This window comes from Prionailurus viverrinus, chromosome B2 (genome assembly GCF_022837055.1).
Source record: "Prionailurus viverrinus isolate Anna chromosome B2, UM_Priviv_1.0, whole genome shotgun sequence".
Taxonomy (NCBI): Eukaryota; Metazoa; Chordata; class Mammalia; order Carnivora; family Felidae; genus Prionailurus; species Prionailurus viverrinus.
Genome location: NC_062565.1, coordinates 41,261,343 through 41,278,673, shown reverse-complemented (window position 1 = coordinate 41,278,673; position 17,331 = coordinate 41,261,343). Strand labels below are relative to the sequence as shown.

Below are 17,331 nucleotides of genomic sequence, written 5' to 3'. Positions count from 1 at the left end.
CCAGGAAAGCCAGCGTGGCTGCAGAAAAGTGAGTGGTAGTAGTAGGAGATGGGGTCCGCTAGGTAAGAATCACCAGGGAATGATGCACTTGCGTCTAGCTGAGATGGGGAAGGCCAAGGCCAACAGGACCGGGTGGGGGTGGGAGGCAAGCTGCAGTGACGAAGTCGGGGCGGTGGGTTTCCGCCCCTGGCCTGTGCTGTCCTCAGCGTCTGGAGGCTAATGCCACGCTCCCAGCTCGCCGCCAGTCTTAGGAGGGGCCTCCCCGGACCCAGGGAGGGCCGGCCGAGTCACGTGGCTGCGAGCGGGCGCCCCCTGGCGCGGGAAACGGAGAGACGGCGGCGGCGGCGAGGATGGCGGCGGCGGAGGCCGGAGCGCGGGAATGCGGGGAGCCGGGCCAGGGGGGCCGCCAGGCCCTGTACTTCTGCGGGAGCATCCGCGGCGGACGCGAGGACTGGGCGCTGTACGAACGGATCGTGTCTCGGCTGCGGCGCTTCGGGGCGGTGCTCACGGAGCACGTGGCGGCCAAGGAGCTGAGCGCGCGCGGTGAGGCGAGAGGCGGGAGCGCGCGGCCGGGCCCGGGGCGCGGGCGGCGGAGGAGCGGGCCGCTCCCGCCCCGCTACCGAGATTGCACTCCGCTGGGCGGCGGCCATCGGACCACCGGCCGGCCGCGCGTCCCTACGGCCCGGAGCCCTCCCTCCTGCCCAGCGGGGAAGGGGAGCCGAAGTTCGGACCGCGTGGGTCCCGTGAACTTGCGGGTGGGAGCTCAGTCTCCGCATTCATTTGTTATCTTGACCTCGATTCTTTCCTGGAGAACTTCACCTCTTTCCAGGGACTGAGCAGGGAGGAGCAGAATGGGAGTGAATGGGGCTGCTTCAGTTCCCAGCTTCCCGCTGGCATCTGCTCCCCTACCTAAGATCAAGCTTATCCCCCTTTGCGGTCAAGATATCCGCCCTGTCTTGGGCCCGAAGGACCCCAATTCTTGCCACCACCTTCTCTCACGTACTCTCATCAGGCTACTTCCTGGCTGCTGGGTCTTTCAAAAATATTGCTTTGATCAGATTTGGTCTGGAATCTCGGCGAGTTTTCTACTTTGAAAATCGCGCCAAAACTCTCGTAACTTCTGCTCAGAAAACCTTTTTTTTTCCCCTCGCCCGACCGAGGAGCGGGTCCAGGATTCGTAATATCTAATGCAATAATGGGAGCCCTCTTTAAAAAGGTGAAATCACAAAATTGCTAGGGCGTTGGGAAGGGCTTGTGCAAGTGCAGGACCCAGAAGTGTAAGGTTCGTTTGGTTTCACCGCTAGTCCCGTCCACGCCCACCTACTGGTTCCGGAACTTCAGTGTGCTCAAAGGAAGTCTGAGGGAACTTGTTTAAAATGCAGATTCACATAACACAGTCTGGGTTGAAGGCTTAGAATTCATTTTTAACGGACTCTCCAGTGATTCTGCTCTGATTCCGGAGGTAACGTTTAATCAAGCTGGAAATGAGATACTGATCCCAGTCAGAGCCTCTCCTACCCTCCTTTCCACCACCTCCTACTGGTCATGCGCTGTATTACAGCACTGGTGCTCAAAAGTTTGGTGCGGTTCACACTCCTCTGAAGAGCTCCTGAAGCAGCCTGACCTCATATCGAGCTCTCGGCTGATTCTGGCACCCACCAAACCTCGAGAGCCACTCAGGCTCCCTAGTTGTTCATCCTTCTTTGCACAGGCGGTCTCTTGCTACTGCCCATTTCCATCCCGCACTGGAGGAGGATATTCCTCCTCCTTTCCATCTCTGATCCCTGTCACACACTGAGGTATAGTCCTTCCCTTAATCTCATCTGTGTCACTCATCTGGCCCTAATCACACATCCCTCCTAGCATGGGATTGAATCTTTCTTGTGGTTATTTCATTTCCTCACTCCTTTTCATGGAACCTTAGTGTTAGGTGGGTCCCTGGTCACCTAGCATGTGGCAGGGTGAATGTGGGGGTGGCAAGGGCATAGGAGAGGTACTGAGTGCTGAGGACCAGGCAGGGGCTTGGCCTTGACCAGCTTTTCCTCATCCACAGGGGAAGAGGCTGCTGGAGGTGACAGTTTCATCCATGAGCGGGACCTGGCCTGGCTGCAGCAGGCAGATGGTGAGCAGTTCCCCTCACCCCCGCACCTCCTATCCACAAACTCCTCTGGGATGTTAGATCCCGTCCACACCTAGAAGGGACTCCCCAGAGTTCTCTTCTCACCACACCCAGACTCTTGTCATTTCTCCCTCACAAGCCCCGGGTATTGAGGCTTAGTCTCTTTTCTTCCCAGTGGTGGTGGCAGAAGTGACCCAACCGTCGTTGGGGGTAGGCTATGAGTTGGGCCGGGCCATGGCCCTCAATAAGCGAATTCTGTGCCTGTTCCGTCCACAATCTGGCCGAGGTGAGCACTTCAAGCCCTGGATGGCCCCTTCTCCACCCCAGCTTTCTGTGGACCCAGCCCTCAGCTCCTTCCCTGAGGGGGCTCTGGGTACAGTGCCTACCCCCAGAATGGGACAGGGAGGGGAGCGGAGGGGGGTGTGTGTGGATGGGAGCCACCATTACTTTCCTCCACCCTTCTCAGTGCTTTCAGCCATGATCCGGGGAGCGGCAGACGGCTCGAAGTTCCAGGTGTTAGACTATGAAGAGGGACAGGTGGAGGCCATGCTGGATCGATACTTTGAGGCTGACCCTCCTCTAGCAGGCAGCTGTCACCCCTGACCCAACCGCTTGACTTAACCCTGCTCTGTTACGTTCTAATCCCAGACTCTGCCCTAGTGCCCTTCCTGCCTCCTAGCCCCAGTTCCAAATTAAAAGGTATGTTTAAAATTCTAACTTTATGTCTATGAGTGGTGGCGTGGGATCAGTCCTCAGTAATATCCTTTTCCTGCTGCATTTCACTTCAAGATGTAGAGAACATTAAACATTCTGTAGATCCGCAAGAGAGGGTACTATCTAATGCCGTCAAGCTCCTGCCAGGAACACTGAAGAGTATGGGAAGGTTGGGCCGGGGTGTGGGGTGGCTGTTTGTCTGTCTCTGATGCTAGGCTGGGTCTGGGGCAAGCGGGCAGGCCTATGCCTGCCCTGAACCACGTAGACTTTCACTTCCCTTTGTCAATTTAGGTCCAGTGGGTCTGCTTTGGACCTTCTCTGAGAACACAAGAGTCTGGAGGTTAAAAAAAAAAAAAAGTGAACAATGAGGAGGGGGGTGTGTGGAGGGAGTAGGGAGTTGACACTAGCCTTTGGGGATGCACCTGTGTCAGCCTGCTTCCAGAGAAGTATGTGAAAAAGTTTATTCGGTAAACAGAAGGTACTGCAGACACTGGGAATTGCTTCCCCCAACAATGGCAGGAAGGGGTGACTTCACCCCCTTGGCCCCCGTGACTCTGAGGTGGCTCCAGGTGTTCCTGCGTCCTGGCCCTCAGTCATAGGCCTCATCATCATCCTCCTCGTCACCGAAGAAGAAAGCGTCTCGGTCCAGGTTCTCAGACTCGTCATAGGAGAAGCTATCATTGTCCAGCTCCTCATCAAACTCATCCTGCTGCCACTCGGGCACATCATCCTCATCATCTTCCTCCTCCTCCTCCTCCTCTTCATCCACCTCCAGCCCCGAGGAGCTCTGCGGCCTAGCAAGGGAGAGAGCCACACTCAGCCCCAGAAGAAGCCTGGCATCCCCCACTCCCCCGCCATGGCTCTGCCCACCCTACTCACTGACTGCCGAGCACATTGGATCCTTTCGCCTCTCGGGCCTCTAATGATGGGCTCTGCAGACCCACCCGGAAGTCCTGGCAAGGAGACAGGGAGATGTGGGAAGTGGGAGAGTAGAGGACATTGGGCCTCTGCCCATCATTCCTTCAATGAACATTCTCTGAGGGCCTACTCCCTCTGCTCTAGGTGCCAGGCTCCCGGCAAGAATGCTCCCACCTCCTCGTCCCTCCCTCATCCCAGGACTCCACAAACCGATGCCTTTGTGAAACGTAACTCAGGCAGTCTCCAGGGACACAGGTTGCGATGGTGAGGCACACCGCCCCCGTGCTTCAGGAGCTGGCAGTGTATGTTCACGTCTTGTCTGCCCAAGTTACTTACTCGTCTGTAAGCTCCCTGAGGGCAGGACTCATAGTTTAGATGCAACATCAGTGTATTAGAGCTGGGAAGAACCTCAGAGATCCCTTACTCGGTGGATCCCAGTCCCCCGGCACCCACTCCTGGGATACTGAGTCTACATCTGAGAAGTATGAAAAAGTTCCCCAAGTGATTTTGATAAGCATCTGGGCAAATACCCTTGATCGGGGCTAACTCTCTTGCAGCACTCACCAGGTGGTTAAGTGGCAGGGTCCAACCACATCCAACAGGCTGGCCTAGGAGCTGGGGCGCAAGCCCATGTCTCCAAACACGTTTCACCCTCCCTGCCTTTGCTTTTGGATGGCCCTAGGGCAGGGGCTGTGCTGGGCCCAGGGGGCCCGGGATCGGGCCACATACCTGGGTTGAATGCTGCAGGATAGCCAGCAGCCTCTCCTGGATCCTCCGGAGCAGCTCCATGCCCGTGCTGAGGCAGTCTGCCCGCAGGAGGCGCAGGGACGAGGCCAGGTCTCTGCACCGCAGCAGCGTCTCCTCTGCAGAGAGGGCAGGGCACAGGAGCTCCCTCCCTTCTTCCATTCCTTCCTTCAACAAACACCTACTGAACATCTACCAAGTTCTATCATAGCCCTAGATACCTATTCTGGGGGCGGGGGCGGGGGGCTGGCTACATCGTAGCAGAGGGGGACAGATGGTAATCAAACCGGTCAGGTGAAGCCCTTAGGCACCTGAGGGCATGTACCACACACCTTCATACCTGACTTTAAAAGGCCAATATATCTGCATCTGTAAGGCTGTGAAGAAGTAGGTGGAGGAAGAGGACAGAGCACAGTGGGGAGCTGGGAGGGGGGTGCTGTTTCACCCACTGTCTGCGGGGATGGACTGCTCAGAGCGGGGAGGTGGGCAGGAGGTGGGAGTGAGCAGGCAGGGGGCCAGGCCTCACCTAGGAGGATCTGCAGGGCGTTGGTGTGCAGCTCCAGGTTCTCGGTCTGCTGCTCCACCATATCCATGTGCTCTGTGTCCTGGTTGTAGAAGCTGTACACGCAGGCATAGGCCAGCACCTGTGGGAGCCCGAGTCAGTCCTTTCCCTGCTCAGGCCAGGGGGCCTCCCTGCTTCCTCATTCCCTCCATCCAGGCAGGTTAGAGGAAAGCGGCCCAGCCCACCAGAACCCCTTGGCACATCCCCCGCACCCCCTCCCCGGCCCGCACCACCACCACCTTGCGAGCCTGCTCCAGGCCCCGACAGGCGTCACTGAGGAAGGTGAAGGATTTGGGTGGGGGCACCTCGTGGATGGCAGACACGCGGTTCCGCAAGCTCACGGCGAACTCCTGTGCAGGCGAAGGCGGATCAGCGCTGCTGCGTGCAGCCCTCCCCCACCCGGTCAGAACAGCACCCACCCAATTTGGATCTTTGGCCCCTGCCTGGCCATCCACCCCAGCCCTCTGACCTTCTCACCGACACCACTGTTTCCTCCCTGCTCACCCGGGCCTGGTGATGGAAAGTACACCTCTCGTTATAGTCCTGAAACCGCTTCTCCTGGCGAGCTGCTTTGCTTACCTGGTAAGGGCAGGTTGAGAGGGCTCTAGGGTGCTTTGCTGGGCAGGATGGGGTTAACACACTAGGTACCCTGCGTGGAGGCCTTCTGACACCTCACCCAGACCTCATCATTTAATTCTAACTCTGTGAAGCAGGTCACATTATTATCCCCTGGTACAGGTGAGGCTGAGGTGTGGGCAAATGCCCTGGCAGTGGTGCCAGGCTCTGACGCACGGCACCTGCTCTGCTCTGGCCTGGTGCCTCCTGAGAATATAGACCTCCCAGGACAGAACTTCCAGCACCTGTAGGCCCAGGCGGCTTCTGTCTTCCCACTGAGCCTCTGTCCCAACAGCTGTTCAGCTGCTCAGGACACCCAGGGCCCAGCAGCAGCATCCCATCCTGACTGCCCTTGGGCCTCCTCCTGGCCCCGGCCCTTACCATGGCAGAGCAGTTGTAGTAGTCTTTGTGACTGGGCTTCCACGACTTGAGGCAGCGCCAGCAAAATCCATGGTTGCATTTGGCACACGTCATGCTATGGAGGAAGCTGGCTGGTCAGAGGGCTCCTGGCCGGGGCCACATCGGGAACACCAAGGGCTTGGGTGCCCCACGGAACATGCCCCTGGCCCCTCCATGCCCTTACAGTCTCCTTAACCTCATCAATGCCTACTGAGCACACCCTTGCTTCTGAGCCCCTTACAGTGCAAACTTCAAAGCGGGGGTGGGGTGCCTGGGTGGCTCAGTCAGTTGGGTTTCTGACTTGGGCTCAGGTCATGATCTCTCATTTTGTGCGTTCCAACCCCTCAGCATCAGGCTCTCTGCTGTCAGTGCAGAGCCCGCTTTGGATCCTCTGTTCCCCTCTCTCTGCCCTCCCCTGCTTGTGCACACACCTCTCTCTCAAAAACGAATAAACATTTCAAGAAATTAAAAATTAAAAAAATAAAGGCGGGGGAAGGAGCATTAAGATGCAGGAGTCACTGGGGGCGCCCGGGTGGCTCCGTCGGTTAAGCGTCCGACTCTTAATTTCGGCCCAGGTCATGATCTCACGGTTCACGCATCTGGCTCTGCACTGACAGCGTGGAGCCGTCTTGGGATTCTCTCTCTCTCCCTCTCTTTGCCCCTTCCCTGTCCACGCTCTCGCTCTCTCAAAATAAATTAAAAAAAAAAAAAAAAAAAGATGCAGGAATCACTGGAGGCCGCCTCCTTTGTTCAGCTCTGTTCAGCCCCACGGCCCCTCCGTACCACCAGGCCTCCCACCCTCTCCCATGCTCTCTGACCCCACCAATGACCAAAGTACCCCCTCTTACTGCAGACACCCCTCATTCTTCTCAATGGGAGCCTGGCAGCTGGGACAGCGCTTGGAGATGAGCTTGGCCAGGTGCTTGCTCTGAGCCTCCACGCTCATGCCATCATAGTAGCCGCCATCATCGACCCACTGGGACATGTGGCCACAGCTGGCAGGGTAGTGCGCCTAGGGCAAGAGGGGAGGACATGGCTGAGCTCTAACCAAGGGTGGCACTGCGAGTGTGTGAGGGAGGGAGGTCACAAGTGGAGGACTACAGGAGGAGGAACAGAGCTCAGCCAGGTGACAGCGTGTGAGGACAAGACATGGTGTGTGTGTGTGGGGGCGGGTCGCAGAGCGGAGTGCTGGCAGAGGAGAGGTACAGGCCTTGCTCAGGGGCAGGGCTGGGCAGGCACCCACCTCGGGGAAGCTACAGTTGAAGCAGGAGGCCCAGCCACATTTAGAGCAGGTGGTCCCGCAGCCCAAGCCCTGGCGGCACAGGATGCGGTCACAGCCCTGGGGGTTGGTGCACCACGTCAGGTTGGAGCAGCTCTCCACGTAGCCACGCAGGAGGGCCTTCTCGTACTATGGGGGCATAGGTGCCACCAGGTGAGGGCATGGCTCTCCAGGATGCCACACCTCCAGACCCCCCCTCCCCCCCACCGCCGGCACCCGGAACGTGGGCCCACCCCCTGGGGCCTGCCCCTCTGGCTGTACACCGAATCCTCCTGCAGAGGAGGGACTACCTTGGAGATGACGTCTGGGGAGGAGACAATGGCCCGAATGAAGGCTCCAGTGGGCTGTGCAGGGCAGTCGGCAATGGGGCAGGTGCAATTCAGCACAAGGTTCTGCTCAATCCGAGTTGTCAGATACTCATTCCAGCAAGACTGGAGGGCAAAGGAGGGGCTGCTTAGGGACAGTAGGGGAGCAGCACAGGAGGACATCTTGGACTGGTAATTAACCTAGCACCCCCCCTCCTGACTATGGAAGGCCAGAGACAAGCCTGCTTCTGGAGCAACCTCAAAACTGACCCTAATCTTTCTGGCTTCTATGGGTTTTCCTGGGATTGGCCCAAATCACAGTTGCCTTTGAGGATGTGTGGGCCAGGGTAGTGGCCTCATTTTAATTATTGTTGAGATGGACATGGAGGGAATGGGTAAGAGAATCAGGACAAAGGAGATGATTCAAGTTCTAAGAAAGATCCGGAGAGAGCAAGAAGGCCAGAGAGGAAGGAGGCCTGGGGCAGTAGGGTGCCTTTTCCCTGTGGGGTAGCTGGCCTTGGACACTGCAAACAGCGCTGTGGCCTCTCCTCCCAGCTCCATCTGCTCACCTAGCTCCTTGGTGCTCCCATCTTCCCAGACTCAGCCTCTTCTCCACAAAAAAGCCTCGCCCACTGAACCCCCCACCCATCCTGGTCACGGGTGTCGGAACCCTCACATCTCTTGGATTCTCTTCTAGCTCCCATGTCACTGCACCACCCTAAACCAGGCCTTTATCCCCTGACCCCTAAACTGCTTGTCCCCATAAACGGTCTTCCTACCCAGATCCCTCCAAGAAAGGTACTAAACAAAACAAAACCCTTTTTATGGTGAAATAAAGCCAGATAAGGTGGGAAATTGAATGCAGAATTCCTGCATTTTTGAGAGAAAACAGGAAAATACTCCAAATTCAGACTTCATGCTTGCAGGCATACGGGCACAACAGGGCCCCTTACAGCCACAGAGGACAAAGGCTGGCAGCTGGGTTTGGAGCCCATCCCACTCCCCTAAGGAGCCCCTCTGCTGTTGGCTTGCTCTAGCTTCTGCCGCTTCTGCCGTCCCCCCTGCCCAGCCCACCGGGAATGCAGTCTCCGTCCAGCCTGTACTCCCCTCCCACACCTGCCAACCCTGCCTGTCACTCAAGGCTCACACGGGGAACACCCCCCCCCCCCCCCGCACCGCCCCCATCGACAGCTCCAAACCCAGGACTTCCCTTCTCTGAGTTCCCTTATGTTTCATTGTGCCTCTCAGCTGTGACTTAAACATAGGCTCCTCCTTGGCTGGGACATCTCCAATTAGCCTGTTTTTCTCACTTTCCCTGTCGTTCCATCTCTACAGGGGGATCTGTACAGCTCAGCACTCTGGACCTGCTTCTCTCTCTCTGCAGGATGCCAGCTAGGCCTCTCCACTTAATTCCAAATTCTGCTGTCCAGTCCCACACAGGTGTCCAACAAGAAGCTCAAACTTCACATGGTCAGAACAGACTTAATTTTCCCTCAAAAACCTGCCCTCCACACCCAGCCCCAGCCCCAACAGCTTGCTAAATTCAGTAGAAGATGACATATCTCATCCACCCAGATGCTCTGGTCAGAAACCCAGGAAGTACCCTTGATTCCTTTGTCCTAAGCCCCCCATCAGCTCCACCAAGCCCTGTCAGCTCTGCCTCCTGATGTACCCCAATCTGTCCCCTTCTCTCTTCACTGCAAACGCTGGGAAAACACCCACCGCTTCCTGCCTCTTTATACAACAGTCTCCCAACAGGTGCCCCTGCTTCCACACAAGATCTGCCCAAGCCTTTCTTCCACACATGGTGATCTTTTAGAAAATGAAAATCAGATCCAATTACTCCCCTGCTTAACTCCATCGTGGCTTTCCATAAAGTCAAGCCCACTGTATGCCAATCCCAACCCCACTGGGTCCATCTCCCTCCCAAATCTCTCCCTCCACTGTCCCACCACATCACTGTGCTTTAGCCACCAGTCTCAGCTTCTTTGCAATTGCTGTCCCCTCTGTCTGCCACGCTCTTCCACCAAATAGTCACCTCTTCAAGGACAGCCTTCCCTGGCCTCCCCAATCTAAAGTCCCTGACAGGGACTCTCCCCCCACTCCTCACCTCAGTCACTTCCTATGACATGACCCTGTTGTATTTCCTTCCCCTCACTTGTCATAAAAGCATGAGGGAGGGCCCTGGAGCAAGACTGCCAAAGTCCAAATCCTGACCTTGGGCAGGTGACTTCTCCTCCAGGCGCCTCCATCTGTCACCAGCAAAATGGGGATGGTAAAAATACCGACCTCACACACTTTCATGGGAATTAAGCAAGATAATATATATATAACAGCAGAACGGCCCAGAATGCATCCCCCATAAATATTAGCTGCTGATATTATTAGCCCTTCTGGCTTGGATTTTCCCACCCCCTCATATAGCACCCGGTGCTGTGCACACAGTAAGTTCATGACAAACATTAGTTGAATGAAAAAGTGAAAGTGGGAAGGAAATAATTAAGAACCAGGAAAAGGGGGGCACAGGAAACCGTGTGAGAAGAGTAACTTGAAGCAGAGCAAAAAAGGAAGGAGGAAAAGTACACGTACACACACATGCCAATGCACGCGTCCCAGATCACCCACCACTGGGGAGACGCTGTTGGGAGAGGCAGCTAGATTCAGGGCAACAAGCGCGCTCATCCTGTTAAGCTGATGTGTTTGGGCTTGGCATCAGTTCTAAGAGCTGTGAGGCAGGGAACATGGGACACTCAGCACTCTGGTCCCCTGCACCTCGGCCCCTCTCCCCCGCCACTGAAGACAACTCACTCCCCCATCTACAGCCTCCTCTGCTCAGCTGTACAGTAGCAAGATCTGGCTTCCCATAATTCCCTTGACTTCTGTGCTATTCTCATGTTCTGAGATAAAGGGACTTGAATGATAATTAGGAAACATAAACCTATAGTCATCATCAATGTAATAACACTTCTCATTTATGAAGTGCCTTGATGTATATTTTACGTGTATGCGTGTGCTACCCATCTATCTATCTATCTATCTATCTATCTATCTATCTATCTATCTACCTATCTATCTATAGTTCTCAAACCTGGCTGAACACTGGAGTCACCTGAGGAATTTTTAAAACTCCAGATGCCTGGGTTTCACCTCCAGAGATTCCAATTTAACAGTTTGAGCATGAGGACTTTTTAAAAGCTCCCAGTGATCACAATATGCCACCGGCATATTTTAGCATATTATTAGCATATTCACCTATTAAAACTTTGCCACTGGCAAAGTTTTAGAGCCACTTATACATTTCACTGGATCCTAACAACAACCACTCTTCAGAGTGTTGAGGCTAGGGGCGCCACTTTTAGATGACAAAACCAGTTTCAGAGGGACGAAGAGCCTTGTCCGACACTGCCCAGGTTGGGAAATGGCAATGCTGGGCTAGAAGCCCAGAGTTCACGAGGAATTGTGTGGGGCAGGAGAGGGGCAGAAGAGGGGCAGGAGAGGGGCAGGAGAGGGGCAGGCGGGGCCTCACCTTGCAGCAGTAGTGCATGCAGCAGAGAGAGGGCAAGTCGTCGTCAGGCTCCAGGGGGCTGACACAGACAGGGCAGTGGTCAGGGCGTGCGGGGGCCTCCTGGGCCTGGGGTACACACAGCCCAGCTGCCAGCAGCAGCGGCTCAGGGTTATCACTGTAGCTCTGCAGCAGCTGTTCAGCACCCCAGTGGGAATGAGCCAAAAGGTGCTGAGCCACATCTGCCTCTAGGTTCAGCGTCTCTTGCACCTGCCGCACCGTCTGCTCCATCAACCCTTCTACCTCCTGGGGGCTCATGGTGCGGCCTGCAGGCAGCTGGAGAGACGCCAGGGCAGCCACAGCTTCTGGGCTTGAGGGAAGAGGAGATTCAGCAATCAATATCCCTGCTCTGCTTATCTACTAAATGAACCCCACCATGGCCCTCAGCTCCCCACTTGCGCACGCCTGCTTGCGCCTGCCTAACCAACCTAAGGGTAGCCACCCAAACCAACTGTCAGAGCTGCTTTCCACAGAAGCGTTTGTAAGTGGCGAGTGGGGCTGGTTGTCACAATGATCTCTAACACCCCAGGAATCTGGTAGGCAGGCATCGGGAAGCAAACTGACCCACAGTGGATGGGATAATCCCACCGTAAGCCCCACCTAAACCAGCAGCAACACATCTGGGGAGAAACTGGAATCTGTGGCCTTACCACTCAAAGCATGGTCAGTGGGTATTCCCATTAGTATCACAGGGAGCTCTACTGAATCAGGACCTGCATTTTAATAAGATCCCCAGGTGACATGTGTGCAAGTGAAAGTTTGAGAAAGATTTCTCTAGAGAACTTACTTTATATACAGTGCAGGCAGCAGGCATAAGAGTTGTGCCATAACAACTTCTAGTGAGCTGAATGTGATATAACAAGCTTTAGGGGTGCCAGCTAATTAGGGGGATCCTATGACAAATTCCTCTGTAGAACAGGCTTCTTGAAGACTAGAGTTTGTACATTTCATTGAGCAGAGAGCATAATCAGCACTCAATACACAGTTGTATGATACTGCATTTTTGCTTAGAATGAGAGTTATCTATACAGAAGCTTATGTGTCTGGGCCCCTTGCCTATGGGCTGACTCTAGGAGAATGGGGACAGCAGGGCCCCTGATTAGGAAGGCAAAGAAGGGGTGACGGTGCTGGCAGGGGGAATGAGGACTGGCAAAGTGGGAGAAATGACAGAGGCAGGGAAAATGGGGTACACAAAGACAGAAGTGAAGTGCTTTTCCACAAAAGAGCCTGGCCTTGGCACTAAAACTCCCGTGTCACTGCAGTGCCGTCTGTCCCTGGGAGCCCAGCCCTCCCTCCTGGCTTGGAGCCCTAGCAGCAGGGAACGGGGCTGGGGACAGCTACCTAGGCTTGGAGGTCTTGGCGGTCTGGTTGCCGCAGAAGGGGACCTCTGCCTGACCCCGGCAAGGCCCCATAGGCTCTGGGGTGGCATACATCAGGATCTGGGGCCGGTCGTCACGCCGTTCCACATAGCCCTGGCCCAGGAGGTGCAGGATGCAAGAAAGGACGTCTGTACTGGTACAGGCCACGCCTCCTGCAACAGCATGGCCCAGGCTCCCCGGGGGGTTTGGACCCTTCTGCCAGGCCTCCAGCACCTAGATGGGTGGAGAGGAAACAGGCAGGCCACATTTACCCAGAGAGGCCGGCATGCCTGGGTTCAATGCTCTGCTCTTTCACTTACTGGCTATGTGACTATGGATAAGTTACTAACTCTCATGCCCCACTCTTCTTACCTGTCAAATGAGAATAAGAGTAAATAATAATAATAATAATAATAATAATAATAATAATAATACCACCACCACCATCACCACCCCCATTAGACTGCTGTGCAGATTAAATGACCTAATCATGCAAACTCTTGGAAAAAGGCCTAGTATACAGTAGACACTCATGTCTTGCCTCTGCCTGCTGTCTAACAAACTGCCCTGTCAGGAATAGAAAACTCCAACAAAAATGTCACTCTACAAGGTCTCATACTGACAGAGTTTACCTTCCCTTGTGATGATCCCTGGCTCTAAGCCCCAACCCTGAGCATGACTCCCTCCCTCCCCTAACTTCATGGTCCCCTGGGCCTACCAGACAAACCAGCTGATCAATGTGGAGGCCCTTTTCCCCGTGGACTTTGAGAATACGGACAATAAGACAGCTCAAGAGGTTCCTCTTCTGTTCCAGAGTTCGGCCCTCATCCTTCTCTACATTCAGGTATGTCTGGGGAGGTATCAGCCACAGGGCCTCCCCACAGCGCTGGGGCTCAGGCGCCCGAAGCCGCAGCACACCTGGAACTCATTCCGTCAGCACCCGAGGAGGGGAAGGGGGAGGTGAGTGGGGGCAACCCCATTCTCACTCCCTACCCCACGCCCACCATGAGAGACCCACCCTCCAGGAGCAGAGGCACAGGCCAGCCCCCAGTGACCTACCCCTGTGTGGAAAGTCCTGACCCTCATGCAGGGTCAAAGGGCCATTCTCAGAGGTGAGGGGCAGAAGTGCCTGGAGAAGTAGCTCTGGGGTGAGGTCAGAATTCTTCAGCAAGGTCTCTACAGACACCTCCTGGTAAGGAGAAACAGAGTCAAGAGCAGAGAATCGGCGGGGGAAGGATGGAAAGAAGGAACAGAGTTTAGGAGAACAGGAGGGACAGACAGGAAAAGAGAAGATAGAGAGAGCCTAAGGAGCCGAGGCACCTCTGTCTGATTGAAATGCAACAGCAGCCACATCTGCATGGTGGACACGTGCAGGGTCTGGTCCCCAAACTTCAGCTCAGCCCGGCCCAGCCACGTCCACTGCAGTCGCCGATGTGGTCCCATGTCCAGGACTGGGTGATTCTGACCTGGGAAAGTGCCAAGGAGAAGAGTAGAGATAAAGAGCAGGGGAAATGAGGGGGTTAGAGGCTGAGGCAAGGGTGTACCATTAGTCAAGCTTTGTTCCTGCTAATCTCTGTGGGGAGGAGGGCCCCACAGAAGTGACTTGTCAAGCTTCCAGAGCTCAGCCTCCTCCATGTCTGCCCCCCCTGGCAAGCTACACATATCTGGGAGCCCACCCTGTGTCTCGCCCTATGCCAGGCTGGCTCCATGGAAGAAACACTGGAGAGAAGAGACCTGAGTTTTGCCCTCAAGGAGCTGACAGTTTCAAAGATCCACTAGGCTGTATCTTTTCCTCCTTCTGTGTCACAGCTCAGGCACGACGAGCCTGGATATTCGCTCATACTAGAAAGCAAGAATGCCGTCAAAGGAAGAGAATATCGAAAGGAGCCAGTCTGAGACATACTCTCTGGCCAAAGATGGGACAATTGGAACATCAAAAAAATAACACCTGTGCTGGACTGAGACATGTGAAATATCTTAAAATCCATGAGTTCATAATGACATTAAAAAAAAAAAAAAAGATTTCACCGTTTATCTTTGGAGGATGCTAGACAACAGTATTTTGAAAACTGGTTAAAAATAAGGGGGGAGGAAGAGAGAGTCAAGCCTTTCCTGTATAAACGGTACTTCAGAATAACCAAAAAGTCACTGAGAGGAAGTTTCTCTTTTTTTTTTTTTTTTTTTTTTAATTTTTTTTTTTCAACGTTTATTTATTTTTGGGACAGAGAGAGACAGAGCATGAACGGGGGAGGGGCAGAGAGAGAGGGAGACACAGAATCGGAAACAGGTTCCAGGCTCTGAGCCATCAGCCCAGAGCCCGACGCGGGGCTCGAACTCACAGACCGCGAGATCGTGACCTGGCTGAAGTCGGACGCTTAACCGACTGCGCCACCCAGGCGCCCCAGAAGTTTCTCTTTATAGAGAAAACATTCCAGCTCAGATATGAAGGAATGGTGAGACTAGAATGGTGCTAGTTTGTAACCCTTAGTGAAATGATAGAGCTAGGCAATGATAACGAATGACTGCCTAGTGGAAAGCTGACAGGAAACCATATAAAGCACAGATCACACTTGCAATGCTAAAATTCACTGCTCCATTTTCACATCACAGAGACAGGTAGATGTCACACGCCTCCTGGTGGGAGAACACAATACCACCTACGAAGAGTTCTTGCCCAAGAAATCAGACCCACATCGGAATAAACTTCTACATCTAAGTAACTGTTTTTAGGAAATGAAAGAAACAGAGGAACATGCTAGAGGACACCACGTGGATATGGTCAGCGGAAATCTGGCCTGTAGACAACTCTGTGTAGCAAATAATCCAGTTCCCTGCACAATTATAAGGGAGCAAAAAAGGAAAAGCAGGACCTATACATTAATGGAGACGGAAAACCGAATTCAATCAAATTAAGGTGTGGGCTTTCTTTGGATCCTCCATAAAGAAAAAACTAATTTTGAAAACTTGAGGAAACGGGAGGAATATGAACACTTCACCATTTGATATTAAGAATTGTTATTAATTTCACGTTTGATCACTGTAGTGCCTTTGCTTTTAAAAAGACAATCCTTGGGGTGCCTGGGTGGCTCAGTAGGTTGGGCATCCGACTTCGGCTCAGGTCATGATCTCGCAGTTTGTGGGTTCGAGCCCCGCATTGGGCTCTATGCTGACAGCTCGGAGCCTGGAGCCTGCTTTGGATTCTATGTCTCCCTCTCTCTCTGCTCCTCCCCCACTCATGCTGTCTCTCTCTGTCCCTCAAAAATAAAATAAAACATTAAAAAAATTTTTTTAAATAAATAAATAAAAAGAGAATCCCTGCGGTGCCTGGGTGGCTCAGTTGACTGAGCATCTGACTCTTAATTTCAGCTCAGGTCATGATCTCACGGCTCGTAGGTTTGAGCCCTGTGTTGGGCCCTGTTGAGCCCTGGGCAGAGCCTGCTTGGGATCTTCTCTCTCCCTCTCTCTCTGCCCCTCTCCCACTTGTTCTCTCTCTCTCTCTCTCTCTCTCTCTCTCTCTCTGCCTCCCTCCCTCCCTCAAAATAAATGAATAAACTTGAAAAAAAATTTAATGGTAACTTTAAAAAAAAAAGAGAGAGTGAATCCTTATCTTTTAAATTTGAGAGCTGGGGAAAGTGGGTGGGAGTACAGAAGAAATGAGATTGGCCATGTATTGACCCACGTTGGTACACTGGAGTCTATCCTGCCTACTTTTGTGTCTGTCTGAAATTTATAATAATAAAATTTTTTTTAATTAGGGTGAAGGTAAACTGATAGAGTTGTCCATCAATACTCCCTCAATGAAGAGACTTCTAAAGGATGTACTTTAGGAAGGAGATTGAACTCAGAAGGATCAAGATGCAAAAGGATTAGTGACAGAAACAACTAGTATGATAACAAATCTACACACCAACTGAATAAAACAATAATAATAATAATAAATTTTGGGAAGTAAAAAAAAGATAATCCTAAAATATCAAACAATAGTAATGAATAAGATGGGAGTGAGAGCTGGAGTTAAGATTTTCTCTTGGTCCTCTTATTGTTCAGGTACAAGTCAAACATACAGGTTAAAAACATAAGGGTAATCAACTACAGAAATAGAATGTCCAAAATATGTAGACACAAAAAAGGAATTAAGTAAAATACAAAAGGAGAGGGGAAAAAATGCACAAAAACCCAGGGTGGAAACATATCTGTAAAGGTGTTCAATTTACTATTCTCCTTTCAACTGTACCTATGTTTTATATATTCTTTTTTATATATTAAATAACTAAAATTTCAAATTATAAGAAGAGTAAACTAAAATGTAAGAGGTTAGCAATAAAAGCCAAATATATCATTACTCATAATCATTATGAAGAGGCTAATAAAATTGATAACCCAAAAGGAGAGATTGTTAGGTTGAATACAAAACAAATTCTAGGTATTTGTAAGATACATGCCTAAAATAAGAGTATGGCAAAGTTAAAAGTAAATGATACTGGGGGAGATTCTGATGAGAGCAGAATATAGGCATGGTTTGTATCTCCCCAATAGGCTGCTTATCAATAGTCACAAAGGAAAAATATTAACTATACAGTGGGAAATCAAACAACCTCTTGACCAGGTTGTCAAAATTCACATCAAAAAAGAGAAACAGGGGCGCCTGGGTGGCGCAGTCGGTTAAGTGTCCGACTTCAGCCAGGTCATGATCTCGCGGTCCGTGAGTTCGAGCCCCGCGTCAGGCTCTGGGCTGATGGCTCAGAGCCTGGAGCCT

At 52.8% G+C, this 17,331-nt stretch overlaps 2 protein-coding genes across 12 annotated transcripts in view; one reads left to right on the top strand and one right to left on the bottom strand.

Annotated features, from left to right (window-relative positions):
• The first annotated feature begins 325 nt into the window (after nt 1–325).
• On the top strand, nt 326–2,822 carry DNPH1 (2'-deoxynucleoside 5'-phosphate N-hydrolase 1). Its single transcript, XM_047858219.1, has 4 exons — nt 326–543; nt 2,054–2,122; nt 2,295–2,405; nt 2,586–2,822. Exons 1-4 carry the CDS (start codon nt 351–353, stop codon nt 2,720–2,722), a joined length of 510 nt encoding a protein of 169 aa, XP_047714175.1. The 5' UTR covers nt 326–350; the 3' UTR covers nt 2,723–2,822.
• A 458-nt stretch (nt 2,823–3,280) lies between these two features.
• The window catches only part of CUL9 (cullin 9), a 37,231-nt gene continuing 23,180 nt past the window's right edge, over nt 3,281–17,331 (bottom strand). For 2 of the 11 annotated variants that reach the window (XM_047858207.1, XM_047858208.1), the window contains 16 exons: nt 13,896–14,041; nt 13,635–13,764; nt 13,294–13,493; nt 12,559–12,809; nt 11,182–11,527; nt 7,641–7,781; nt 7,315–7,479; nt 6,920–7,083; nt 6,054–6,147; nt 5,562–5,636; nt 5,297–5,407; nt 5,022–5,139; nt 4,481–4,614; nt 3,962–4,102; nt 3,713–3,786; nt 3,281–3,627 (listed from right to left, as the gene is read on the bottom strand). In XM_047858207.1, the coding sequence (XP_047714163.1) occupies nt 3,423–3,627; nt 3,713–3,786; nt 3,962–4,102; nt 4,481–4,614; nt 5,022–5,139; nt 5,297–5,407; nt 5,562–5,636; nt 6,054–6,147; nt 6,920–7,083; nt 7,315–7,479; nt 7,641–7,781; nt 11,182–11,527; nt 12,559–12,809; nt 13,294–13,493; nt 13,635–13,764; nt 13,896–14,041 (2,495 nt within the window). In that variant the 3' untranslated portion in view covers nt 3,281–3,422. Of the gene's footprint in view, nt 3,628–3,712; nt 3,787–3,958; nt 4,664–5,021; nt 5,140–5,296; nt 5,408–5,561; nt 5,637–6,053; nt 6,148–6,919; nt 7,084–7,314; nt 7,480–7,640; nt 7,782–11,181; nt 11,528–12,558; nt 12,810–13,293; nt 13,494–13,634; nt 13,765–13,895; nt 14,042–17,331 lie in introns of those variants that run through there. The other 9 variants (XM_047858211.1, XM_047858212.1, XM_047858210.1 and 6 more) reach the window with 8 other exon arrangements.

Coding starts and splice junctions, on each gene's coding strand:
- DNPH1 (XM_047858219.1), top strand. CDS start 351: ATGGCGGCGGCGGAGGCCGGAGCGCGGGAATGCGGGGAGCCGGGCCAG. Junction 2,123..2,294: donor CTGGCTGCAGCAGGCAGATG/GTGAGCAGTTCC, acceptor TTTTCTTCCCAG/TGGTGGTGGCAGAAGTGACC. Junction 2,406..2,585: donor CCGTCCACAATCTGGCCGAG/GTGAGCACTTCA, acceptor CACCCTTCTCAG/TGCTTTCAGCCATGATCCGG.